Raw genomic sequence first — 27,878 nt, forward strand, 5'->3', positions numbered from 1 at the left:
CCCTGTTAAATCCAGAATAGGGTTTAAAATTCTTCTCCTCACATATAAGGTCCTGAATAATGAGTCCCAATATTATTTCAAAGACCTCACTATATCACTGGGTACTATATCAAAGTAGAATCGAATGAACAAGTACCCTCTCTATTCCAACATAAAGACAAATGTATGGAGTTAGTAGTTTGATCCGTAGTCTGTTCATTTGACCTTTTCGATGGTACATTCTGATGAGTTTCAGCATTAATTACCTGAAGCTTCCCAAGACCCAACCAAATGTTTTGCTGCTGTGGCACAGAAGATGCCTTCTTTTATTCAGTCTTACAAGCTGGTTAAACGTAGGCACTCACAAAGCACCTGGTTATGTCCAGGCACTGCCAGCCTGGTTAGAGCTAGTTCATAAAGTTCGTAGTTTGAGCTTTTGTGCTGAAAAGTTGGATGTGACAGCCACATGTGACTCAGCCCAGTCAAAGAAAACCTTTTGTGTAAATGAGACAGCGACCTCAGTACATGGCGCTGTTTTCTATGTCAGGTAAAGAAGGACTGGGTTGTCTGCAGGTTTAGCTGATAATCTCTCATGATTCTTACAAAATCTTCTCGCTGTCATGGAAACGCCAACGGGCAAGAAAGACCAACAAACACCACCCTACAGTTCCATCCTTTGTTAATTCTGCTCCATGCAGCGATAATTTACATCTGACGCTGAACATTGAGGTTAACGACTGATAATACCAGATTAGAAAGTTCATTCCTCTCTACATCCAAAGACAATTTTCTCTAAAGCAGACCATTTGTTAGCTTCCTTGGTTTGTCTTCTATGGGAGCTGCAGTCCAGGTAAAGGTAAGTGAATGCCACATCACCCACATGGGAACAGGTACAGTAACATATGATACTGTAAATTCTATATAAAACACTGTCTATATGAAATTAAAGGCAACTAAAATGTGCTCACATCTAAAGCAAAGTGGACTTTTATTAGCTGCTTGCACAGATTTTGTTTTCTGGTCTCTGATTGGTTGGCTGTTTGTCAAACCAGTGAGGTAACAGATGCCCTGTCTTTAGGGGGAGGGATCTAAAGGCAGTTGAAAACAAACTGTACAAACTACAACTACACCACATCAACTCTCCCAAGACCTCTGAGATCAACCAGGACCAGGAACCATGTCCAGTTCTGGTAAATATATTTTAGTTGCATTGAGGTTGTAAACCAGCAGAGCAATGCCATTTCTCTTCCTGTTACTGTTTTCAGGTCTTATTACCCACCAGAAACTTCTCACTTATCACAGTACATCATACACTTTGATATATTTTAATGCTAATCTTTTTCACCTGCAAACGTTAGCTTGCTGTCTTTGAGTTATTTTAGTCTTGTGGACCTAACTTCCCAGCAACATACACATGCTGCTTCAGCTCACAATTACTGGCTTATGCTGATGTTACATTGTTACATTACTCGTTCATGCATGTGCATAAAAGTCTAGAGATTTCTGTCTGATAACTTTATCGTGAACTGACACCAAAAATGTCCAGTGTGGCAAAAATAAAGCAAAACCATGTAAATGATATTATTGTAGAGTCTAACGTCCAGTATAAAGTGACTGTTAATAAATAAAAGTGTGAGTATCACAGCAGCTTACATGTTCATTTTTAAGAGCTTTGATCAAACAATAGCTGCTATTTGCAACATTTTACATTGTTTTGACAAAATTAATTAATTGGATGTTTTTTTGTTTTTCCATAGAACAGCTGTTAATGGCTCATAACTGACGATTTACTGAATTATAAAGAGTTCAGCTGTAGACTGATTTCTTTGCACTGCTGAATTGATTAATTTTCTACTTAATGGTTCAAAATCTTTTGAGCTTTTACTAAGAAATTACATTCACTATGAAAGTATGGTTCACTGAGCCTTGATTACTCAATATTAAAGGAGAAATTAAATCTAATTTCTGACGTTTATCAATTGGAAAAATATGTAATTATAATATTTTGGGACTCTCTTACATTTAAAATTGAATCGTATTCCCAGGCCAGTAAACTAAAGTGTGACAATCTTCAGTGCTCCGAAAACATTTGCCATGTGTAGTGAAAGGTTTGGACCTTAAGTGTAGATTTGAATAGTAAATAAATAAAAACTAACCTTTATTTTGGCGACGATGAATTCAAACAACTGGCAGCAAACATTATCAACAAATCAAGTGGGGAAAAATTCACAGGAAGACAAAAGACAGGAATGGAAAGCAAATAGTAACGATGAGCACATTCAAACTCAGGCTTTAAGTACACGGGAGGCCAATGTGGGAAAACGACACAGCAAGGTAGAAACAGGTGAAACAGGTAACAAGACAAGACACGCTCACTATCTGATTCAGTCCAGGGGCTGTTTGCATAGAGCCCTGCTGCCTGATGCAGGCAGTGTACAAAGATCATCAAACGAGATGAAATTAAAGACAAACACAATATGTAACTTTTAAATTAAGGTGTTTATTATTTTGTTTGGGTGTTTGGGGGGAAACCCAAACCTGACTGCCTCCTTGCCTTGTTATAACATAAAGTAACAGTGGTGTATCACGCTGACGAGACAAAAGCTAGACTTTTTGGAAGGTGCATCTCCGGTTACATTTGGAGTAAAACTAAAAAGTCCACCTCTGAACTGCTTAAGAAAAGAAAATGAAGACTTTGGTGTGGCCTAGTCAAAGTCCTGACCCGAATCTGATGAAGCCGATCGAGATGCTGTAGCATGACAGTCAAACGGCGGCTCCAATGTGACTGAATTACAACAAGTCTGCAAAGATGAGTGGCTCAAAGTTCCTCCACAGCTGTAAAACACTCATTGCCAGTTAATGCAAATGCTGTAATAATTAACACCTTCATTTAGAAACTGCATTTTGTGTTTATTTGTGTTATCTTTGTCTAATATTTTAATTTGTTTGATGATCTGAAACATTTAAGTGTGAAAAACATACAACAAATAGGAAATCAGCAAAGCGGCCAACACTTTTCAGTTCGCTGTATAAGTTGAGAAGTCCTAAAGACTGCAACAGAACTTACATAATAATAATAATAATTATTATGTCAATATAAATTCTCCAACAGGGCCAAAGGAGCTGAGGATTGTCTTCATTGGAAAGACTAAAATGTTGACTTCACAAATTGAAGCCATCCTGAAAGAAAAGGCTGCGCAGGAAGACTTTACAATGGTTTTGGTGAAGACTCTGATCCAAGACAGTCCAAGTCAAGTCGACGAGACAGAAAACACCGAAGTGTCAAAGGAAATGCAGAAAGGAGCTACAGCATCCATCTTTTCTCCTGGTCCCCATGTGTTTCTGTTCGTGCAAGAGTGGGAGAGCGGCTTTAAAATACATGACGTGGAGCGAATGAAACTGGTTAGGGAGTTCTTTGGTGACGAGTCGCTGCGTTACTTTTTACCCTTGATCACCCACGAAGATGAAGAGCTGAAACCAAAGGATAGAAATGAAATAATGAGTTTCATTGAGACACAATTTGGGTGTGACAAAGAGAAATGGAGTGATATTGATGTTGGTAGTGAGAAAGTCCAAGATCAGGAGAGAAAGTTAGTGGACAAGCTGAGAGAGGTGGCTGAAAACAACCAATGGGAGTGTTACACAGAGGAAATGTTCAAGAGGGCACAGGAAGCCCTCTGCCAGAAAATGCAGGAATTAGACAAGAAGGGAAGGAAAGATGATGTGAATGACACACTGACCAAATTTATTGAGTTGGTAACTGGAGGGGGCGACTTTAGCAAGTTCCTGTTTCAAATGCAGAGAGAGGTGTCAGACAAGTTCAGCAAATACACGGAGAAGCTGGCTCAGAAACACAAAAAGTGAGGATAAAAATTGGCCTCCATTCACAAACGAATCAAAGAGTTAAGAGCAAGTTAATGAAATGACGGAAGGAAAGATGAGACTTTACTCATGAACCCAAAATGATTGATTCATTAATCCTGTTGTTATTAAATCTGCAGCTCGGTCAGAGAAACAAACAAGATATTTGATGTTTTTAATGCGAGTTATTAATCTGACAGACTCGGTTCCTCTGCACACTGAGATCAAGACAACAAATAATCATGTTTTTATATCATTATTATCATTTGCATTTTGGCAGAAGTGACATTTGGACTGGTTCAATTGGACTCCATATTTTCCAGCTGCAACATTATATTCTAAATGATTTAATGCAAATACTTCTCTGCTTCTTTTTCCTTTTATTGATGGTGAACAAGGCATAATGAGGAAAAGCAGGATATACGTGTGCATGTATGTGGGGCAGCTGTAACGTTTGCGTCTTCTGTGTGGTAAAATTGTAAAGATTAGCTCTCCATACAGATCTGAGTTCTTTCTGCGCCTCTGCTCCAGTTACAGGGAAACCTGACAACAGATGTTTTCTGGAGAAGCTGCAGCACAGACTGTGTTTTTCTTTTCCTTTGTTTTCTGAAAAACATGTTAAATGTTGAAGCCTGATGGATTTTGTGCTTCCACTCAGTGGACGTGTTCAAAAAAGAAAGATTGTTTTCTTTTTTCATTCCTTTCTATGATGTAACACAGTTAAGATGCTAATGTACGAATCAGTGTGTGAACTTATGCAGCTTCAGTCAGATAATAGCAGCAGAATCACATCAATAAATCAAACATGACTGAGACAAATCTGTTTCTCTCCTGTCATCATTCAGCTGATTAACAAATGACTCATAGAAGAAATTAACTTGAAACTTTGTCTTTTAGTTTTTGGTTGTCTGTCTCTTTGTGTTAGCCGTGCATCCGGCTGGCCACCTGTCCAGGGTCTGCTCCGCCTCTCGCCCTACGTTAGCCCCCTGCGACCCTGACGGGGATAAGTGGAAGAGGATGGATCGATGGTTTTTAGGGACCTGAGTGTAAACGTGTCTTTCTTTAAAGCACTTTGGGTCAGCTTCTGTTCATTAAATTTGTTATGTAAATAAAATGGACTAGACATTAAACACAAATGGCTCTAATATTCAGACGTAACAGATTCATTCTTGATGTTCGAGGTATGTTTTTTCATTTCCAATAAAATTATTTAACACAATCCAGTGGACTGAATTTACTACCTGAGTGTCTGGATATAGTCTGCAGGTAATCAGTCTGAGAAGTAACAGCTGTCAATAAACATAACTCATGCTGAATACTTGGCATCCGTTATGAATGAAACATTATTTTCAGCACTGTAGAAGCTACCTGGTAATTCTTTGCTTCTCTGGAGGGACTGTGACAGTGACCTCTGACCTCTGTGCTGAGGGTGTGCGTCCGCCTGAAAAGTTTCCATCGTTTTTCTTCTTTTCTTTTGCTGCTTGTTTGCTGCTGTGCTCAGTGCTGCTGAGTCACATGACCACAGAGGGGGGGCGGAGCAAGGTGTGTCTGCATTAGGGGAGCAGAGGTTGCACAAATGATGAAGAGCAGCCACGTACTGACCTTAGAGAAGGCGAATCACTGAAGTACTGATCCCATCACCCTAGTAACGATCTGACATCAGTACCAGTGTTGTATCAATACTTTAAATATTTAGATCGATCGACCCCTAAACGCACTGCAGTCGACCTCTCCACCACCTCCAAGATGAGCCCAGGATGTGCCGGTCCATGTGGCCCATGCAGGCTACGCCCAGAGGGGCTCACTGTGTTTTGCTTGGCTCTCTGCAGAAAAGCTGCATTGCACTCAAACAGCTACTGGAACTGATCGCAGACACTCAGAACACCTGTGATTACACCTGATGGCGTTTCACATGAAGCACAGCGCAGCTGAGAAGGACAGGAAGTGAGGCACAGAATGTCATGGGTCTGGTTGTGGGTTTAGGATTCTTGGTTTGGTCTTCATACTTTGATTTATTGATATTTATGTTTTATTTAGTATTTTGGAGTCTATAGTTGCTGTTATAATTAAATCTAGTGTTAGAGTTTCTCTTGTTCCCTCAGTGTTCGCATCCTGTTCTGTCAGCTCCCCTATGTTAAGTTCATGCACAGGTCTGCATTTTCCCATTTCTCACTTCCTGTTTTATTTTGATGGTTACTGGTCTTTATTGTCTTCATTTTGTCTGCACCAGCTGTGTCCACTTTGTCCCAGCATCTGTTGCTGTGCCTGGTGTCTTATTCATTTTATGGGCTTTGAGATTCTGGAGTCTGCTTTTGGCTGTAATAAAGGTTCGTGTCTGTCTGCCCTGAGTCTGCATGTGCATCCTCGTGAAGGAAGGCATAGATAATTCAGTCACTGCTTAAAATCACCCACATTACACACTCAGATGAAATGCTTGCTGGATATTCGTCATATCTTAAAGTATCTTATTATCTTAAAACATAATTCTTCATTCTCAGCTCTTTGTTGTTGTTCCCAGGATATTTAAAAGTAGAACGGGAGGCGGAGCCTTCAGCTTCTGTGGAACCAGCTTCCAGTTTGGATTCAGGAGACAGACACTATCTCTACTTTCAAGATCGTTTGTCTGTTTTCTCTTTCAGCTGTGTTGGTGATCACTGTGATTTTTTTGTGCTGTGGCCTACTTTGTCCCTTTCTCTCAACTTTTCTTCTCCTTTCTTCCTTTCTATAGAGTACGGAGCCCCGCAGGGGACATGGGAGAAAATAAAATTAAGACGGATTTTTATTTATTTACAGTGATTCTCACAAGTGCAATATATATATACAAAGGTGTTCGGGAAAAGGGTCCGGGGTCCAGGACTGACAGGGGAAGCAGTCCAGGGTGGAGGCTTTCCATACACAAACAACAGCTCCTCTCTGCACCACCACTCTTCTTGCCCACGCTCAGTCACAGTTGCTCAGGGAACGGGTCCAGGGGAGATCTACACACATACAGAGAGACAGTCAGCTTCCAGGTTCAGAAGTACTCACGAGTTCAAATTACAGGTTTGCAGGGCGACTGACGCTGACGGCTCAACGATCCAGCGAAGAGTAGAGCAGGCCCACCATCCTAAGTAGGGCTCTAATTCTCGTGATCAGCGGCAGGTGTGCTGATCATCCCCAGGTGCATGGCCCAGGGGCGGAGCCCATACTGAGCTCCGCCCCGGCAGGAGAAAGAGAGAGAGAGAGCAGAGAGAGAGAGGAGAATAAACAAAACAAAACATAGCGCCAGACTGATGTCAGCTGGCGAGGTGCGGGGACCATGACAACTTATTTGCACATCATCTTTTATGTAAAAACAAAAAATTACTTGCACTTTAATTTGCATTATTTATTTGATTTGATTTATTTGATTTTTAATGTGACGGTCACATTAATGTTAAAAATACATTTCACTAGTTTCAAAATCATTTCTTCCATGTGTCATTATTTTATTTGCTGTGGGCGGTGAGGTACAGCATGAACTGGAGCCTAGAGCAGAAAGTGTGCCCACGGAAGGCGGAGATCTTAGAAATTAGATTTTTAATTTCAATGGGATATTTACCTGTTTAAATAAAGGATTATTTAAAAAATAACAGAAATGAGTGATTGAAACAATAGTAGACTAATCGACTAATCAAAAAATCTGCTGACAGATTAGTCGACTACTAACATATTCTTTAGTTGCAGCCCTAGACATCCACTCCAGGGAATATTGCCACCTCAATACTCCAAAGCAGCAGCCTGAAGAAAAATGATAAAATAGCACAATCCTAGCTGTCAGTCCAAATGGCCACGACCCTGATATTACAAACTTCAATACAATTAAAACAGGTGAGTTATAAAAACATGTGCAGGTGTTATGAAGGGGGACAATTTCTATAGAGACCAGAACAGTTTCTGTATCAGGCTGTACAGTTGTGCATTTTAATCTGGAAGTCTATGGGGACTGACTCGTGCCCCCAGTGGACATTAGAGGAATTACACATTTTTGTGCATTTCTTCACAGCGAATTTGTGGTGCTACAGCTGTGCCAGTGTTGGTATTTGCCAGTACAGAGGGGTTTGCTACCAACACTGAAAAAAATATGTTGTTGGATTTACTTAATTCAATGGTGGACATTTGTTGCACACAGATGTTTTGCTTCGGCAGCAACTTAAACAATTGAGTTAAATTAACACAATTTATTCATGTTCAATAAACCTGTGCAATTTGTGTTGATAAAATGTGACTTAAACATGTTTTGATGAAGTAATTTGAGCTCTTGGAATATTTTAATCCTTCACAATTTTCTCACGTTATCCCAACACGATTCAATAACTTTTACCCAATACTACTTGGTCACTTAAATACTACATGTTATCTTCAAATTACATTTTGCTATTATATTCTAGTATCAAATACACAATTTTCAAATGGAGGCCTTATAACAGATTGTATTGTTCTCTTCCAAGATGGTTGCTGGCATCCACCAGTAACCTTTCAAAACAAAATGTCTAATTTCACTGCAGTAGGTAAAGAATTAAACTGACATTACTCCTCTACTGAATCTACATAAATCAACAGTTAAATAATGTCAGTTCTTCCGTGTTCTCTGGAATCAATCACAGTAAAGAAATTAGACTCTTTCTTTTGAAAAATGTTACAGGACAATACAAAACATTCTATTTAAGGCCTCTGACGTCAAGATTCAGTTAAACAACAATTATAACTAAACAATTTGAGGTAATGTTAGTTTCCATTAACATTAAATTAGGTTACTGAATTGGCAAACACCTTCCTATTAACACTACCCATTTTACCCCAATAACTAAAGAAATTAGCACCTGCAGGTCAAAACCTTTATTCAAGAGATGCAAAAATAACATTGATACAGTGACTGTCAAAAAATACAGCACTGATCATACTGTGACATCTTGGTTCAAAACAGCACACTTAGAAATATTCAACGTTCTTTACTTCAAATGAATGAAACTGAAAATACCATTTCACACGACCCATATGGGATATTTAGACTGTATAACTGTTCACGCTACATCTCTTCACTAGTAAAAGAAAGAAAAAATACAAAGAGAAATTTAAAAATGCTGCCAAACAGACAAACAGAACTTGTACAGAGCAAAAGGAAAAACAAACAACAACAAAAACAGCTCGTCCTCATGGCAGTTGCAGTGTATATAAAAATGAACCCTGCGATCTGTTCCTGGAATTGAGCTTCAAAAATGCAGCAGAACAAGTGTGAGATTTAAATGTCCTCTCACCTAGAGCTGGTCACCTCACATGCATAACAGTGAGCTTCGTTGCAGGAGCAGTTTTGTCTTAGTTGTGAGCTTTTCTTGAGAGCTGAGTTGCATCCAACTCCATTACCACCCTTTGAATCACCTCAAAAGTGTAGCAGAGTTGTGATGGGTAACTCATGTTGAAGGAATAAAAAAGGTCCAAACAGCATGGCTACTGCAAAGGTCACGTTATCCAGATCTTGAAGAACAACATCAGAAAAGTCATTGCCTGCTGCATCCTCTGGAGACAGATGTTCATTGTGGTTTTCTCAATCTGTGCAGTGGCCTCAGTCAAGTCCTGGTTAAACACAAAACATTTTTTTAAGATTCCCTTTTAAACTCATCTCTTTTGAATCTACCAGTTCTAATGTTAGAGTAATTTAAACCATAGTAAATAGCTATAGCCAAAGAGTGGCCTGCCATGCTGCCATTCATGGTCTAACAGAGTTTCTAAGAGAGGGTGAAAAACATAATAATTTCAAATGCTTTACATTAGTTTTTGTTAGAAAGACACCGGCCCATCAGAAATCCAGGTTATGTCACTCAGAAGATGTTAGAATTTAGACTTTCAGCCCCACAATTTGGTTAGCTGTTGGTCTTTTTTTTTTTTTTCAAACAAAAGCTAATGTAAATACTGGTGGGATTTTCCTTTGTTCACTAGAATGACAAATTTAAAGTTTTTTCACACTGATGTGACCCCTAATACAGGGGTGGGGCCTCAAGGGCCGGCGGCCGAGTTCACTACTAGGCCTCATGTGAACTTCAAATTATTAAAGAGGACTACTGGTCCTAACCAGTCCAATGAGGATCAAGTGGATAACTAAATGCATTTTTAAATGTTGCAAAGCCACAATCTACTCATAAAACACTCACCATGAACTCCTGCACCAAGATGTTGCAATTGTCTTTCACACAGATGCGGAGCACTTTGATGAGGGACTCCGAGCATTAATGTCATCCTAAAGTATTATAACAAAGAAAACAGAGATTTGTGAACTTTTCAGTAGCACAGAAGAAAATGATCCCAGACAAAAACTCTTGACTTTTTAAACCAGTCAACATGCAACACCAGCATCTACAAAGCAATATCAAAAGTTCCTGTTTGACATCAACTTTATGGATATATAGTTTCCAGAACATTTATTTTTTTAAAAAGATCAATTTTTCTCAGTGGGCCAGTAAATGCATGACGAAAATTATGGCATCCTTTTAGTGGAATCATTACTCACAGGTAATAGTTGACTGTTTCAATGGATGTAGCATAAAAATTTTACTGACCTAATGCAATACATATACACTTTGTAGTTCAAGAATTTTAAAGTTCTTACTGTCATAATGGCAGCTACATCCATTAGCTTTGTGCCCTGTTCCCCTGATCACTTTGCAAACACTTTCAGCAGACTGCCAGAGAGAAACTCAGCTCCGTCAGAAACCTTGACTGTATGCATGGTTGGGATGCACTGGAATGCTGCATTTTATCTGAAATGACATAAAATTATTTTGAAATAACAGCAGGCACTGTGCTTGGTTAATCAGTAATGTTTTGTTGAATAAAAACTGTGTTTCCAGATCTTATGGGATTAAAAAAAATCCAAAGATGTTTGTTTCTGATTTGCAACCCAACAACCCACAAGTTACAACCTCATTTTAGTTCAAGTGTGCATTAATGCGAGTCCAGTAATCACCTTTCTGGCAATACATACAGGTTAAACCTATGGCAGATTTTGGATTTCTCAGTTGTATTAATAGGGTGAGTATGCATGCACCTAATAATTATAAAAAACCTATTATAATTAAGTTACAGAAACCTTAAGCAAAAATAGAATATACTTTCTTACCATAACACCTTGAACCCACAATCCATCAGCTGACTCCTGGTGAAATGCAGAATAGATGTGGTCTCTCAATGTGCATCAACAAAAACAAAAACAAAAACAAAAGGACAGCAGGTGAGGGCAGGAGGGGTAAGGATGTAAGCTAGCATAATGCCGCTGATGATATTAGCTAAAGCTGTTCAATGTCCAAAATCTCACTAACACCACGGTGCAGTAAATACACAATGTAACTGAAGAGTCAGTTGGCAAATCTATTCACACAGAAAACCAAATTATGTTATGAGTGCCTCGCAATTAGGTTTAATGTGATATTACGGCTCTTGTGCCAAAGACAAATTCAAATGAAAAAGCGCCAATTCTTTGACAACAGATAAAACAGCAAATAAGCTAATGGCTCTTTTTTAGCATGTTACATGGCGACACTCTAGACGTTTAACTACATTTGGCTGAAATATGGTAAAAATGAATTAAAAAAATCAAGACATACCAAAAACGTAGAGTTGGCTGCTGGACTTGACTGAGATGGATGCCTTTTTTAAACCACGATCCAAAGCCCGCGAGATGAAATCACGCGTGGTTTCACGAGATTTAACGTTGCTATCTTATTGACTTACGTCACCTGAACATGATATGAACAATTTAATACACCCTTTCTGCATATCATGTAGTTTTTACACTATATAGTTACATTTAACTTTAAAACATGAGGCAATTGTGTTAAATGCATGCAAGATGCTTACATAAATCCAAGAGATGGCCAGTCCCTTTTTTTCAGTGTATGCAAATGGGCCTGCATGCAGTCGTCCAAAAACCCAACATGGATGAGAGCCCGTTGTCATTCCTGACGCATAACATACCGGCGATTTGTCACATCCCAAGCGGTGCCATGGGAATGTGAAAGGTAACCTTGGGCATTCCTGAGATACTCTCCGGATTATGAATGACGGTTCCAGCGGTAACACACGTTCCAGCCATGTATTCCAGCCCTAACCGTAACCTTATGCCTAACCTTAACCACAACATTAATGGTGTCAGATGTTTTCCAAAAAAATTAAATACATGTAAATGTGCAGATTCAGTCCAGACGGTTCTCATGTTTCCTCCTGTTTCCCAATGTGTAACATAGAAATGTGTTGGGTGGCCGAAAGCGCAACATCCCGACTATTTATCACATAGCATAATATGTTACGCTTTGGGAGTGAGGACGTGTTGTGGATGATGCCATGTGTCCATCGAATACTGATTGGGGAACATTTTTGGCTAGAATAGAGAACTTAAGCTTAGCTCTTTGCATTATAACATCATTCTTCCCCGTGGCTGAAGGACCAACAACAACACAAGCTAAAGTCTGGATGATCGGGCATTTGTGACACTGTCCCCTGGTGTTAATAAACAGTTACAACATGTAGACAATGACTGCTGTCCATGGGCTCTGTGAAAGACCACCACAGAGCCACGTTTCCCTCCTTCCTCTGGGGTTGGTTCATTTTTCAGCCCTGGAGGTTGAGGGATTATTTGCACCTGGAATGTTTTATGTGAAACTTTAGCTTGTACATGAGAAAGACATGGATGTTGGTTCTCTTGTAATGTTTCCAGTTCTCTTTATGTAATGATGTAAATGAGAGAAGAGGGTGAGGAGGCAGACCCATGGGGATGTACTCTGCTTGATGCACTTTTTGTTCAGCCCTCCGATTGGTTCTTTTCAACCACAGTTCTGATTGGACAGCCAGTGTTGTAGGGGAGGGAACTAGCAGCAGGCTTTAAAATAGAAGTGAAATGGAATTGTAACCACTCAGAATAAGCCATGGACTCTATTGAGCTAGCACAGGGTTGCAGGATACCTGTTCCCAGTGAAGATCCAGATAAGATGGGTGAGTGTATCTGTCATGCACCGAGAGTCATGGTGGTGTTTAGTTTGATATTTGGGACAGAAATTACAGTAAAGACAGAAGTCAGTAGCAGCTCCTTTGTGCTTTACTTTGAAGTTATTTTGTTAGAAATTCATTTTCAGCCTTGTTCTGAAATTTAGAGTTGTTAAGTCCAGAGATGTCAGATTGTTCCTTTATGTTAAGTTTAGAGTCTGAATATCACCAAGCTGCATTTAGAGAACTTTTCAGTGGAACTGAGTGCAGTGAGTGTGAGCTGCTGACCAGTTCAATATGAAGGATTTCTACTTAGTTAATCAACTAATAAAACTATTAACATTAATATTTTACAGATCTCCTAAGGAAAGTACATTTTTTCTTCAACAATGACCTTCTATATGTTACATTATATTAAATTGTAACCTTTATGTAGAATACACATAATATATATCATGAATGTAGAGCATAGTTAAGTTTTTCAGAGAAGGTCAAACATCTGATCCTTTCAACTGAAGAAGTCGAAATAAAATTAAAGTTAAAGTTAAAAGTTAAAGTTTTTTAATTACTTTTGTAAGTTAAAAGGAAAAAATGTATCTGCTTTATGGTTTGGTTTTCTCTGTTTTAGGAAACTGCAGATTAATTTATTCAAATTTTACAGATAAAACAAAATGATCCTCAGATCTGCTGATGATAAAATGAGTTAGCTCTCCTCTGGTGATTTTTACACAAACACTCAGAGAAAGGAAACAATCCCAAGCTCTTTTAAATATTTTGACTTCATTCAGTAGGTTTTATAACGAGTCCTGATGTTGTGATTGGTTTTGTTTCTCTTGCTTTGGGAGAATAATCCGTCTGCACACGTGGCTGCATTTTGCCGCCATTTCACTTACGATTCTTTAAATGTCTTTAACTTCTGTGGTTAAACGTGACGCTGAATTTCGACTCGTTACTCGAGCGAAGCTTGTCTTAAAACTGAAAATTAGGACTGCAAACATTTCTAGGTAAGGAAACAGAATAAATACTTTTCTGTGATTTACACAGTTAAATGAATGAAAGTGACAGCTAGCAGTTAGCCAGCTTTGTTGTGGTAGATTAGTATCAGTAGGATTAGCTTTTTGCGTAGATAATGAAGCAGTTAAATCTGGAGATTATATTTCTGTAAATCTGTAAAAGTCACTTTTTAACTATTTGTTGGAACTTTTAATGCCTGTGAAATTAATATTTCTGTCTGTATGAAATACTTGGTGATCTAATCAGCATTTCCAGAGCTTTGAACAAACTAAACATCAACTTCTAGGGCTTTGAAAAGTCTCCCTGTTAAATCCAGAATTTCTTTCCTTTATGCTAAAGCTAAAGCATATAGTTAGGGCTGGACCAGGTGACCCTGAATCCTCCCTTAGTTATCCTGCGATAGGTGTAGGCTGCTGGGGGATTCCCATGATGCACTGGGTGTTTCTTCATCACTCACTCACGATTATTGGGGTTTTTAATCTCTTTTCTCTGTATTATTGTAGGGTCTTTACCTTACAATATAAAGTGCTTATTTGGTGCTATATAAATTATAAAAGTTGTAACACATATTATATAATAATATGAAATATATATGATATAAATTGAATTTAATTGTTGAAATGAATGTTTATCAAGTGTGTTGGACATTCAGGTGTGGAGCTGGGTGAAACTGTCAACTGATCAGCACCTAGTGGTGTCTTGGATTAGGTGTGCAGAGCGAGAATGGCAGAGCGGCCTGGTCCACCTAACCATAGAATGAGGGTGTGCTTAACAGTGTATTTTAAGTTTGCCTAACTTTCTTATCTCTAGAATAGAATAGAATAGAATAGAATAGAATAGAGTAAACCATTATCCCACCAATGAGAAATTTGTTTGTGACACAGCTCTCATAGCAAGGGAAATATAAAATATAGAAGGAAGACACAAAGTGCTCCTACATACATAAGTAACTGAGGTTTGTATATACAGATACACACAAACACACAGTAACAGGACGGAGAGGAGAAAACAGCAAAGTGCACACAAACACAACCCGAACAGGCAGGTCGACTGGCGAGGACCGTCTGGCCGTGACATCCTCAGCATGGGTGACATCCCATCTCTAAGGAAGAGGCCAGCCACCCTTAGGAGAAAAGCTCCTTTTCGCTGCTTGTATCTGCGATCTCGTTCTTTCAGTCACTACTCACAGCTTATGACCACAGGTGAAGGTAGAAATGTAGATCGACCGAGCTTGACTTTCACACTCAGCTCTCTCTTCACCATGATGGACCAGTACAGCGTCCACATCACTGGAGCCCCAGCACCAATCCATCTGTCGATCTCTCGCTCTCTTCTCCCGTAACTTGTGAACTTGCTGTAACCCCGCAAATGTGGCTCGTCTGTGAAGCACTTTGATGTACCTGGGACTTTTAAATGTGCTATAGAAATAAACTTGAAACTGAAACTGAAACAGAAAACAACACCCTGAGATAGTCAAAGGAGCTAGCAAAGAAAAGCGTCTGGACTTCTTTAAGTTGCTTGAAGACACCCTGAGATACTTGAACTCCTCCACCTGGGGCAGGAATTCGTCCCTGACCCGGAGTGGGCTCTCCTCAGTCCTTTTCGACTGAGGACCATGGCCTTGGATTTGGAGGTGCTGATTCTCATTCTGCTGATTCACCGTTTCGCACTCAGCTGCGAACCACTCCAGTGCAAGCTGGAGGCCATCATCCGATGAAGCCAGCAGGACCACATCTTCTGTGAAAAGCAGAGACGAGAATTGTTGACAAAGGGCAGCCCTGGTCAGAGTCTATCAGCCACTGGAAATAAGTCTAACTTATTGCCGGCAATGCAGACGGTTGTATAAGGATCAAATGGTCCGTAGCAATGGGCCAGACAAGTCAAGTCAAGTCAAGTCAACTTTATTTGTCAATTCTGCCACATGTACAGGACATACAGAGAATAGAAATTTCGGTACTCTCAAACCCTAGATGAAATAGCAAATGAACATTTAAATATAAGAGAGTGATTAAAAAATGCAAATAAAATAATTAAAAAGTAAAAATTTAAATAAATAAATACAATACAAATTAACAAGAAAGCTATGCAATATACAATATACAATATTCAAGTAAGGGTAAATGACATTGAGTGTAAACCAGGCAGAGTAGTGCAAATAGGCAAATAGTGCAAATGGAGATTTAGTAATGTACGGTAAGAGAAAGTGTAACAACAAAGTCTTATGAGGTAATGGCAGTCCACTGCTCCACAAAGTGACTGGTAACTGGTGCAGGCCAGTGAGTGAGTCAGAGAGAGTGTGTGTGTGTGTGTGTGTGTGTGTGTGTGTGTGTGTGTGTGTGTGTGTGTGTGTGTGTGTGACAGAGTTCAGTGAGACCATGGAGGAGAAGAGGGGAGAGGGGGCAGAATCGGGAGGGAGTTAAGCTTCCTGACAGCCTGATGGATGAAGCTGTCCTTCAGTCTGCTGGTCCTGGCCTGGAGACTCCGCAGTCTCCTCCCTGACGGCAGCTGCTTGAAGAAGCTTTGCATTGGGTGCGTGGGATCAGCCGCTATGCAAAGGGCTTTTTTAGTGAGACGGGTGCTGTAAATGTCCTGGAGGGAGGGGAGAGAGACACCAATGATCCTCTCTGCAGCTCTCACTATGCGTTGGAGGGTTCTATGACAGGACGCATTGCAGGCTCCAAACCACACAGTGATGCAGCTCGACAGGATGCTCTCGATGGTGCCTCTGTAGAAAGTGTACATGATGGGGGCTGGTGCTCCTGCTCTTCAGTTTTCAGGCCCCTCTTCTGTGGAACCAGCTTCCAGTTTGGATTCGGGAGACAGACACTATCTCTACTTTTAATTCAATTCAATTCAATTTTATTTATATAGCGCCAAATCACAACAAAAGTCGCCTCAAGGCGCTTCATAGATACAGAGAAAAACCCAACAATCACATGACCCCCTATGAGCAAGCACTTTGGCGACAGTGGGAAGGAAAAACTCCCTTTTAACAGGAAGAAACCTCCGGCAGAACCAGGCTCAGGGAGGGGCGGGGCCATCTGCTGCGACCGGTTGGGGTGAGAGAAGGAAGACAGGATAAAGACATGCTGTGGAAGAGAGACAGAGGTTAATAACAGATATGATTCAATGCAGAGAGGTCTATTAATACATAGTGAGTGAGAAAGGTGACTGGAAAGGAAAAACTCAATGCATCATGGGAATCCCCCGGCAGCCTACGTCTATTGCAGCATAACTAAGGGAGGATTCAGGGTCACCTGGTCCAGCCCTAACTATATGCTTTAGCAAAAAGGAAAGTTTGAAGCCTAATCTTAAAAATCAAATCAACAAATGCAGCAATATATGACACAAAAGTCAGAGCTCTTTTGAGCCAACCATCCCTTTAACGTTAACTAGTAATGACTTCATGAACTTCTTCACAAATAAAATTTTTATCATTAGAGAAAAAATTACCAGTAATCATCCCACAGATGTAATATTATCTACAGCTACTCTTAGTACCATTGATGTTAAGTTAGACTCTTTTTCTCTAATTGATCTTTCTGAGTTAACTTCAATAATTACTTCCTCCAAACCATCAACGTGTCTTTTAGACCCCATTCCTACAAAACTGCTCAAAGAAGTCCTGCCATTAATTAATGCTTCGATCTTAAATATGATCAACCTATCTCTAATGATCGGCTATGTACCACAGGCCTTCAAGCTGGCTGTAGTTAAACCTTTACTCAAAAAGCATCTCTAGACCCAGCAGTCTTAGCTAATTATAGGCCAATCTCCAACCTTCCTTTCATATCAAACATCCTTGAAAGAGTAGTTGTCAAACAGCTAACAGATCATCTGCAGAGGTTTATTTGAACAGTTTCAGTCAGGTTTCAGAGCTCATCACAGCACAGAAACAGCTTTAGTGAAGGTTACAAATGATCTTCTTATGGCCTCTGACAGTGGACTCATCTCTGTGCTTGTCCTGCTAGACCTCAGTGCAGCGTTCGATACTGTCGACCATAATATCCTATTAGAGCGATTAGAACATGCTGTAGGTATTACAGGTACTGTGCTGCAGTGGTTTGTATCATATCTATCTAATAGACTCCAGTTTGTGCATGTAAATGGAGAGTCCTCTTCACACACTGAGGTTAATTATGGAGTTCCACAGGGTTCAGTGCTAGGACCAATTCTGTTTACATTATACATGCTTCCCTTAGGCAGCATCATTAGAAGACATAGCATACATTTACACTGCTATGCAGATGACACCCAGCTCTATCTGTCCATGAAGCCAGATAACACACACCAATGAGTTAAACTGCAGGAATGTCTTAAAGACATAAAGACCTGGATGGCCGCTAACTTTCTGCTTCTTAATTCAGATAAGATAAGATAAGATAAGATAAGATAAGATAAGATAAGATAAGATAAGATAAGATAAGATAACCTTTATTAGTCCCACACGTGGGAAATTTGTTTTGTCACAGCAGGAAGTGGACAGTGCAAAAGTTATGAGGCAAAAATTAGAATACAATAAGAATAAATACAGTACACAACTGTACAGAATAGAATAAAATAAAATACTATATACAGTAGAATAAAATAAAATAAATATACAATAAGATAAAAATAGAATACAAATACAAATACTATATACAACTGAGTAAAAATACAACGATGACAGAAAGGATTATTGCACTTAGTATTATTGCATATGTATGGATGTGTGTGCTTGATCAGTTAAAGTCTTTATTATGGACCAGTTTTTGAGTGAGCTGTTGGGGGATTATAGTGTTGAATGCTGAACTGAAATCTATGAACAGCATTCGAACATATGAGTCTTTTTTGTCCAGGTGTGTGAGTGCTGAGTGGAGTGCAGTGGAGATGGCATCATCGGTTGAGCGGTTGGGCCGATACGCAAACTGGAAGGGATCCAGGGAGGGGGGCAGGACAGTCTTGATGTGTTGCATGACTAGTCGTTCGAAGCACTTCATCAGGATGGGAGTAAGATGGGAGTAAGACATCCCATACTCCTGAAGCACCTCCCACAGGACATGCCGAGAGACACGGTCGAATGCCTTCTCCAAGTCCACAAAACACATGTAGACTGGTTGGGCAAACTCCCATGCACCCTCAAGTATCCTGGAGAGGATAAAGAGCTGGTCCAGTGTTCCGCGACCAGGACGAAAACCGCATTGTTCCTCCTGTATCCGAGGTTCGACTAGCGGACGAACTCTCCTTTCCAGCACCCTGGCATAGACTTTCCCAGGGAGGCTGAGGAGTGTGATCCCCCTGTTGTTGGAACACACCCTCCGGTCACCCTTTTTAAAGATGAGAGCCACCACCCCAGTCTGCCAGTCCAGAAGTACTGTCCCTGCTCTCCACCATTGCACAACATTGTAGAGGGATGTCAACCAAGACAGCCCTACAACATCCAGAGCCTTCAGCAACTCAGGGTGAACCTCACCCACCCCAGTGGCCCTGCCACCAAGGAGTTGTTTAACTGCCTCAGGGACCTCGCCCCCGGAGATAGACGAGTCGTCTCCCTTGTCCCCAGACTCTGCCTTCTCCACAGAAGACATGCCAGTGGGATTAAGGAGGCCCTCAAAGTATTCCTTCTACTGACTGACACTGTTCTCAGTTGAAGTCAGCAGTGCTCAACCCACACTAAACAGTGCAGGTAGAGCACCGCTTTCCCTTCCTGAGTTGCCTGATGGTTTGCCAGAACCTCTTTCAAGGCAGTTTAAAAGCCTTCAAAACCACACCTGAGTTTTTCCTGCAGCCACTGGCTGAGCTGCGTTCCGCTTGGCCTGTCGGTACCTATTACCTGCCTCCAAACTCCCACATGCTAAACAAGAACAATAGAACTCAGTCTGGTGCCTTCCTTCACCTTTGGTGTCCACCATTTGGTTCGGGGGTTACCACCACAACAGGCACCAACCAGCCCAGTGCAGCGGCTTCGGCAATTGAGGTGCTGAACATGGTCCATTCAAATTCAATGTCCTCAGTCTCCCTCGGGATGGTGTTGAAGCTCTGCAGAGGTTTTAGCTTCTGCTGGGCATTCCCAGCACACCCTCACTGTACGTTTAGGTGTGCCAGCTCTGTCCAGCATCCTCCTCCACCACCTGATCAAACTCACTGCCAGATGGTGATCAGTTGACAGCTCAGCCCCTCTCTTCACCTGAGTGTCCAGAACATATGGCTGCAGATCTGGTGATACAATCACAAATCGATCATCCGCCTGTGGCCTAAGGTGTCACATCCACTTATGGACAACCTTATGTTCGAACACAGTGTTTTTTATGGCCAAACTCTGGTTTGCACAGAGGTCCAGTAACAAATCACTGCTCGGGTTCAGATCCGGGAGACCGTTCCTTCCCATCACGCCCCTCCAGGTCTTGCTGTCATTGCCCACATAAGTGTTGAAGTCTCCCAGTAGGACAGTAGAGTCTCCAGGTGGAACACCCTCAAGCATCCTGCCCAAGGACTCCAAGAAGTCTGGGTACTTTGAACTGCTATGCGATGATGACAGTCACAACCTGTTTCCTGACCTGAAGGCGCAGGGAACAAACCCTATTGTCCACTGGGAGAAACCCCAACATAAACCTCAAAAGTCTGACAAAGGAGGACCCATCAACAGCAGCGCTGCAGTTTAACACTTCTTTATTGGCTTTCCAGCTGCCCTGCTCCTGTAGCACAGACACCACCCCCTCCTATGGTCCCTGCATGATCTTTAACAGGGGAGACATGATTAGATGATGGGGTCAGGTGTTTGAGTCAGCCTCCCCAACACCACACTCTGAACCCACTGCTGAACTCACCCCTCCCCTGCAGCTGAGCCACAATCCACATCCTGCCACATACCCGACAGCCCGAGAGGTATTAGATTACATGCATAATTACAAACAGCCTGCTCGCTCTAACACTACATCAAATAACCGTGATCTCATTTGGTTACCCATTGCTAGCTGGAAGGCCTCAAAGCCGAAGCTGGCTGCAAAAACAAATTCTTCCTGATTATTGAACTGTGTTTTGATTCTCTGCCCACATCCTTCAAGGTCACCTGCGTTGGCTGGAGGATTGTTGACTTTTGCTTAAAACTAGGTGAAAAGACACTCTCTCTTCAGCTGATACAGGATATACACACACACACACACACACACACACACAGACACACAGACACACAGACACACACACACACACACAGACACACACACACACACACAGACACACACACACAGACACACAGACACACAGACACACACACACACACACACACACACACACACACACACACAGACACACAGACACACACACACACACACACACACACACACAATCACACTCCTCCCCCCTCCAAATGCTTCCGAAGCACGTCCTTTATGTTTTAAGTTGTGAAGATTCAGGTACTGTTTTTGTTTTGTTTGGGTTTTTTGTAAAAGTGATAGAATGATGCGTACGACATTAACAATACACTTAACATTAAAAGAAAATCTTGTGACAATAAATGAACATTTTTCTCATGAACTTTCTGAAAATTCAAGACAGTGGCTAATTTTAGGAAAGTCACCAACTTTACATACATCTATTTATATAAAATTTGTCACTCATCTTGTGGGCTTCTGTGGGCCTCTGTCAAAGGCCTGGGAGCTTCAGGGTCCTGTGCAGTATCTGTGATATTCCTACAACTGTGCTCTTATGTACAGAGATCTTGGATGTTGTTCGTTGGGTCTGGTGGAGCCACTTGCCCAGATTGGGGGGTATTGCCCCAAGTGCTTTGATTGCCACTGGGACCACTGTTACCTTCACCCTCAACATCTTCTCAGGCTCCTTACTGAGCTCTTGGTACTTCTCAGGCTCCTCATGTTCTTTCTTTCTGATGTTGCTATTACTCGGTATAGCTACATCTGTCACTACAGCCATCTTTCTCTACTTGTCCACCGCTACGATGTCTGGCTGGTTAGCCATCACCAGTTTGTATCTCTGTATCTGGAAGTCCTAAAAGATCATTCTCAACACCCTAGGTGGTGGGAAGCCCTTGGGTCTCTGGTCTCTGGGCCCAGAGCTCAGTCTGCTCTGGCGTAGCTGGCTGCCAGTGGAGCCTGTGGGCTGCTGGGTGACCCCCTACCCTTCCAGTCCATTGGTAGGTTTTCTTGATATCAGCCACTTCCTCTATCTGCTGGTGGTACATTTCATGCAGGGGTCTGTCCTTCCAAAAGGGTTCATGTTCTTGCTCCTCTTTTTTCTCAGGCATCTGTTGCCTGAAGTATTCACTGAGCACACTATCAGTAGTGGCTTCTTCCTGATGTACTTATGAAACTTTGTTGTCTCATCCTAGATGGTGGTTTTGACACTCACTAGTCCTTAGCCCCCTTCCTTCCACTTAGTGTACAGTCTCAGGCTGCTGGACTTGGGTTGAAACCCTCCATGCATGGTAAGGAACATTCTTGTTTTACTGTCAGTGGATTCTCACTCACTTGGACGAGTGACGAAACGTTTCTCCCATTGAAAACGTTACGTCCAGATGAACAGACTTACTTACCTGGACGATTGAGAAGGCATTGCTGCCATTGAGTTTCAATCCATTGAAAATATTTTTCTTGCAACTGATTGTGGACTCTTCACCATCATTTTCATTCTCTATGACCACACTACAGCTTTTGATACAACTTCCCACCGCGCCATTTTTATAATTTATCGCCTACGTCTCTGCAATATTTTTAAAAAAATACAACATTCAGCTTCACTGTTATCACTGTTACCCAGATGACACCCAGCTCTATTTGTCTTCTAAAACAACTACTATACTCCCACCCACATTCACTTCTGTTTAAATAAAATTAAACTTTGGTTTACATACATTCTTAAACTTAATGGCAATACAAGTGACTTAGTTCCTTTTGGCACCAAATTTATACCATCTAAATCTAACGTGATCTTTTAATAACTCAGTTGTCATATCTTCCCTTTAGCTTGAGAGTCTGAGTGTCATCCTTACCTTCATCGCGAACATAAACAATATAACCCAGTCTGCCTATCTTCATCTTTGCAATATTAATGCCCTTCATTCCTCACTCACTGAGCAGGGTCCACGCTCACAGGTGCCGCTAATCAGGTGCCTAATTGTCATCACCTGGGGTACCAGATGCTCAACACAAGAAATAGGAAAAAAACAAAACACAAATGTGGCACCATTTAAGGGGAAAAAACATGTTATCCCAGAATAATCAAACCACAGTTTATTTCAGAATTTTTAAAATGTGTTATATTTCTGTGTTTGCTATATGTGTACATATTAGTGCTGTCAACATTAATCTCGTTAGAATGATGTTAACGCCATGCACAGGGCGATCCGAGATTTGCCGCGTTAATGCGGTTATGGCGTTAACGTCATTCTAACGAGATTAACGCTGACAGCACTAGTACATATTTATTATCAGAATGATCTTCAATAACCTACAGCGCATGTTAAAACATCTTAAGGCAATCAGGTCGGACAATGATGGAATTCAGTGGGCGTTTAATTTTAACATGTTTAGATTTTAGAATTTTTACATCAAAGCAAATTCTTGAGTTTACAAAAAATATACTGCACTAGTGCACTTTAAAGTCTGATTAATGACTTCTGGATGAAACATTTGGGTGCATGTTGTGTCTAAGTGTTAAAAATGTATTTGTCAGGTTTGAGTAAGACCGGCTAATTCTCACTGACGTTCTTCCAACAGGTGAGCTGAGGATCGTCCTGTATGGACAGCGTGGACAGGGTAAAAGTACTCTAGGAGGCATCATCCTGGGCAACAGAGAAATATTCACTTCTGATAAGGACTCAAAGAAGTGCCGTAAGGAAAGAAAGACCATCACGGGTCGAGACGTGGTTGTTGTTGACACTCCAGGTCTGTTTAAAGTAGCTGATGATGGAGAGGAAGTGGTGGAAGAGATCAAGCGGTCCATCAAACATGCTGAACCTGGTCCTCATGTGTTCCTGTTCGTGGAGAGGTTTAAAGAGATCTCACAAGAGAAATTAGACGCACTGAAGACTTTTCAGGACACGTTTGGTAAACAGGCAGTGGACTACACTATAGTGGTGTTCACCACTAAAAGGAAGGAAATCGACGCCGCTTTCATGCAGGAAACACTGAAATCCCTCAGAAGATTAACCGATCAGTTCCAGCAAAGATACTTTGTTTTTAACATTAGAGACGAACAACAAGGGTCTCAACTCGACGAGCTGCTGGGGATTATAAACAAGATGACGGGAGAAAAATGTCAACCTTTCTACACGTCTAAGATGCTCCAGGAGGCTGAGGAAGCTCTGAAAACACGAAAGGAAACAAAACCAAAGCCAGAAGAAGAGTGGCGCTCTTTTTATGACCGGTGTGGTTTGATTGGAATGGCTGTCGGCTGTGCAGCAGGGTATTTTATTTGTGGTGGCGAGCTGACGCCTACAACAGGAGCTGGGGTTGGAGCTGTAGTTGGTATGATGCTGTTCGTGGGAATAGCGTTTTTAGGCGTACTTGCTAAAATTAAACTTCAGGCATGATGCAGATAGATTTCAGACAGCGTCAGTGATTTTGTTGCTTACGCTGATCAGACCAAATCTAAAATCTAGAAAATCATAAAGGGGAAATCATGGTGGTTGTAGGTTTAGTTATTTTAGTTAATGTTTTCATGATTTTTACGCTGCAATAGGTGTAGCCTGCTGCGTGCTTCCCATCACGCACTGACTGTTTCTTCCTTACTCACCATGTGTTTATACACCTCTGCATTGGTTCTTATTAATCTCTGGCTCTCTTTCACAGCATGTCTTCATCCTGTCTTCCTTCCTTCTTCCCCAACCAATCACAGCAGATGGCCCCGCCCCTCCCTGAGCCTGGTTCTGCTGGAGGTTTCTTCCTGTTAAAAGGGAGTTTTTCCTTCCTACTGTCTCATTGAGGGTCATATGATTGTTGGGGTTTTCTCTGTATAATGTGAGGATCTTTTCTGTACAGTATAAAGAACCCTGAGACAACAGTTTTTGTCATTTGGTGTAAAATAAATAAAATTGAACTGAACTGAAAATCACAACAACAGCTGCCTCAAGGTGCTGGTGTTATTAAAAGTGATTTGTCACATACCAAATGGACCAATACCCAACAAGACCAACAAGTTACTGTATCTACAAATTCAGTAAAGAACTGTAATAGTGACCAACCACAAATGGAGAGCTATGTCCACAGAATGATCACAGTGGGTGTGGTTCAGCACCATCGCGGCCAGCATCATTCACAAGCGAACCATGAGAAGTGGGCCAGTTTTGGGTTTAAGAAATAAGAGATTAAAGTGAAAGTTTTACAAACATGTTTAACGCCGACGTCTGTCAGTACCGAAGATTACGTCATGTGGTTGGTTGAGGGCTGTGTGGCAGCTCCTAGAGTCAGTCCTCATTCACAAAGTGCTCTACAAACACGAACGTTACGGCTAACAGCTGGATTTTCCCGTTTGAGTGCAGCAAGCAAACAGCAAACAGCCACTTACTGCTAAAGAGACAGAGTGAAAGTGGACTGCACATTTAACATAAACTCATTGTTGCAGCACTAAAGTGATCCCATGAAAAGTAGTTTTAGTTTTAATGTCCTCATTTTCCTCTGAGTTAGCAATCTGTCACTAGTTAGCTAACATGAACTAATGTAAATCTATTAGCCCCAACAAACCAGCCAACCGGGTGATGTCGCGTACTGACAGAAGATGGTGCTAAACATGGCTTTAAACTTTAGGTTTAAGCACTTATTTCTTAAACCCAGCTTAACACACAGAGTTACGTCTATGTCAGTTTCTGAGAGCAGGGCTCAGTGGTGTATATTAGCCTTTATATGCGTAGTGTTTCATGTCTCCTTTAAGGTTTGAGTTTTGTATGAGCCACATGTTAATAAAAAACTAGATGTTAGATTCAGATGATGTTTCTAATATTTTGGCTTTACGATGTTTCCTCTTGTGAGTCTGAAACAACTGAAACAGGATAAAAACAGGTGAAGCCCAACTCTGGATCTGCTGCAGTGACCTGCTGGATGCTAAGTGAACTTTTATCTTCATTAACCTGTGACTGCTTTCACATCCAGTGGTGATCTGTGAGATAACACACAGTAATGTCTTTAAATGTCTTTTTGTGTGTTGGACAGATCGGTAATCTATCAGTTTGATCAGGTTAGATCCTGTTGGCCGTCACAGACTCTGTTCTACATTCATACAGTTTGTTCTCATTTTAAAGGATTTTTGGGTTTCAGGGTTGTTAGGGAGTTTTTATTGTTTTATTTGCTTATGCTTCAAAAGTTATGTTACACATATTTCACCAGACACAGTTTTCTGTAGAAACGGGAAGCTGACCCTGTGACACTGGCATTTACCGCAAGAGACCAATACAGAAATACATATCCGCAGAAGTTGACTTGCATTATATTATTCTTAGAAATTGACTTGCAACACACATACTTTGTGACACACACACACACAGACAGCATCAGGACCTGCGTAACAGGAAATGTGATTATATTTGCATATTAACGATGTAACCTATAAAAATAAACGAATACTGCAGTTCGGTGTGATTTGCTCTGAGCTTTTCACCCGTGCAGCACGTTAACCTACACAAGTGTCTCAGTGTTGTTTATTCACCTGACTGTTTGTTAACTGTAAATCTCTGACAAGGGTTTTCTTGTGTTTGTTCTCCTGGATAAACTCCATGTTCTCACTTTAGGAGTTTCTACAGGACTGTTTCCTGATACAAATGCAAATGTGTGCTTCAGCTTCAGTGCAGACGGTTTTCACATGTTTGTGGATGGAAACACTTCGGTGTCTTAAACCTGTATATAGATATAATGCATTACCCATACTCACATACACATGTAATTTCTCTATGCTGCACTTTGCACATATCTAACGTTCTTAAATGAACTTGTAGATCAAACTTTTTACTTCTCTAAAGTAGCAACAACCTTTGATACCAGTTTAATCATCAACAGATAATCAAACAATCATATTGCTCTGTGTTGCTCTCAGTACGTTGAGCAGCTGCCACATGTCTTCCCCTCTCTCTCTCTGACCCTGCTTTCCTGTCCTCTCTACGCTGTTTCTATGCAATAAATAAAAAAAAAAGGTCCAATCTGACAGAGAGGAGAATGATAAGAAACTATTTAAATAAAGGCTTTGTAATACTGCTGGCTCGGTGTCTGTCTGTTCTCTTGTGATCATTTTTATTACCACAAATATAAAAACATCTCCACTTTGGTCCGGTCTGTGGGAAGGACAGGGTCCAGAAGTCTTGTGCTTTGTTCAGATGCAGGTTTGCAAAGCTGCATCTGAAACCAAACAAGCCATGTTTGTTCAGTCTGTTTCTAATTGTACTGCCATGAACTTTAACCTTTAACGTGCTAACTGAGGGTTAGAGAGCCTGAGCTGGAGCTCTTGAGTTTGTTGCAATTTCACTGAACATTACATGGCCTGAACTTGGAAAATTAAGACTTGAATACTCCGAAATACGACAGAAAGTGTCAGTGTCCCTTTGACACTAAGCTTTAAAAGGAGATAACAAACACTCCACGTGTTGGCAGTGCTCGAGTATTTGCTCGAGTGGTTATCAGTCTCTTCTGAGGAACTGAGGAAGGGCTCGTTAAAGGAGTCATGCACATGATATAAAAGTCTTACTGATACAGCAGTCATAAAACAAACATTGAAAGTAAAAAATAAATGCTGCGTTAGCATGAATCAGAATCCAAAGACTGTGATGTCCCCGGGGGAAACTGCTTTGTTCCAGAAGCTCAATGAAAAAACATGAAAGACAGAAAAATGTAAACTCTTAAAAATAAGATCATCATCAATGTTCCCTCTAAGCTGCGCACTGCTACACGCTCTCTGCGCACAGAAAATCTGCGTTGCGCACAACAACAACAAAAAAGTCTCACCTGAATTGAAATTAACATTAAAACTTTAACAATCATGTTTTGCAGTGTCAGTCAGTGACTGGCTGCTCCCGTATGGGATCAGAACGATGCCGCCTTATCCCGTAGTCCAGCCAA

General features: G+C 41.0%; 2 protein-coding genes and 1 long non-coding RNA gene across 3 annotated transcripts; 2 read left to right on the top strand and 1 right to left on the bottom strand.

The window, feature by feature from the left end:
* The first annotated feature begins 710 nt into the window (after positions 1-710).
* Positions 711-4,977, top strand: LOC101464049 (uncharacterized). The gene is made up of 3 exons (XM_004556481.2): positions 711-835; positions 1,058-1,169; positions 3,092-4,977. The coding sequence occupies exons 2-3, from the start codon at positions 1,157-1,159 to the stop codon at positions 3,841-3,843; spliced, it is 765 nt and encodes a 254-aa protein (XP_004556538.2). The 5' UTR covers positions 711-835; positions 1,058-1,156; the 3' UTR covers positions 3,844-4,977.
* Positions 4,978-7,943: 2,966 nt separating this feature from the next.
* Positions 7,944-11,742, bottom strand: LOC143418421 (uncharacterized). The gene is made up of 4 exons (XR_013098437.1): positions 10,973-11,742; positions 10,463-10,613; positions 10,008-10,093; positions 7,944-9,432 (listed from the first exon to the last, which is right to left on the bottom strand). It is a non-coding gene; the product is annotated as an uncharacterized LOC143418421 (long non-coding RNA).
* Positions 11,743-12,770: 1,028 nt separating this feature from the next.
* LOC143412297 (GTPase IMAP family member 4-like) lies at positions 12,771-27,095 on the top strand. The gene is made up of 2 exons (XM_004556482.3): positions 12,771-12,840; positions 23,556-27,095. Exons 1-2 carry the CDS (start codon positions 12,774-12,776, stop codon positions 24,368-24,370), a joined length of 882 nt encoding a protein of 293 aa, XP_004556539.3. The 5' UTR covers positions 12,771-12,773; the 3' UTR covers positions 24,371-27,095.
* Positions 27,096-27,878: the final 783 nt, after the last annotated feature.

This window comes from Maylandia zebra, linkage group LG4, assembly GCF_041146795.1.
Source record: "Maylandia zebra isolate NMK-2024a linkage group LG4, Mzebra_GT3a, whole genome shotgun sequence".
Lineage (NCBI taxonomy): Eukaryota > Metazoa > Chordata > Actinopteri > Cichliformes > Cichlidae > Maylandia > Maylandia zebra.

Coding starts and splice junctions, on each gene's coding strand:
- LOC143412297 (XM_004556482.3), top strand. CDS start 12,774: ATGGACTCTATTGAGCTAGCACAGGGTTGCAGGATACCTGTTCCCAGT. Junction 12,841..23,555: donor TGAAGATCCAGATAAGATGG/GTGAGTGTATCT, acceptor TTCTTCCAACAG/GTGAGCTGAGGATCGTCCTG.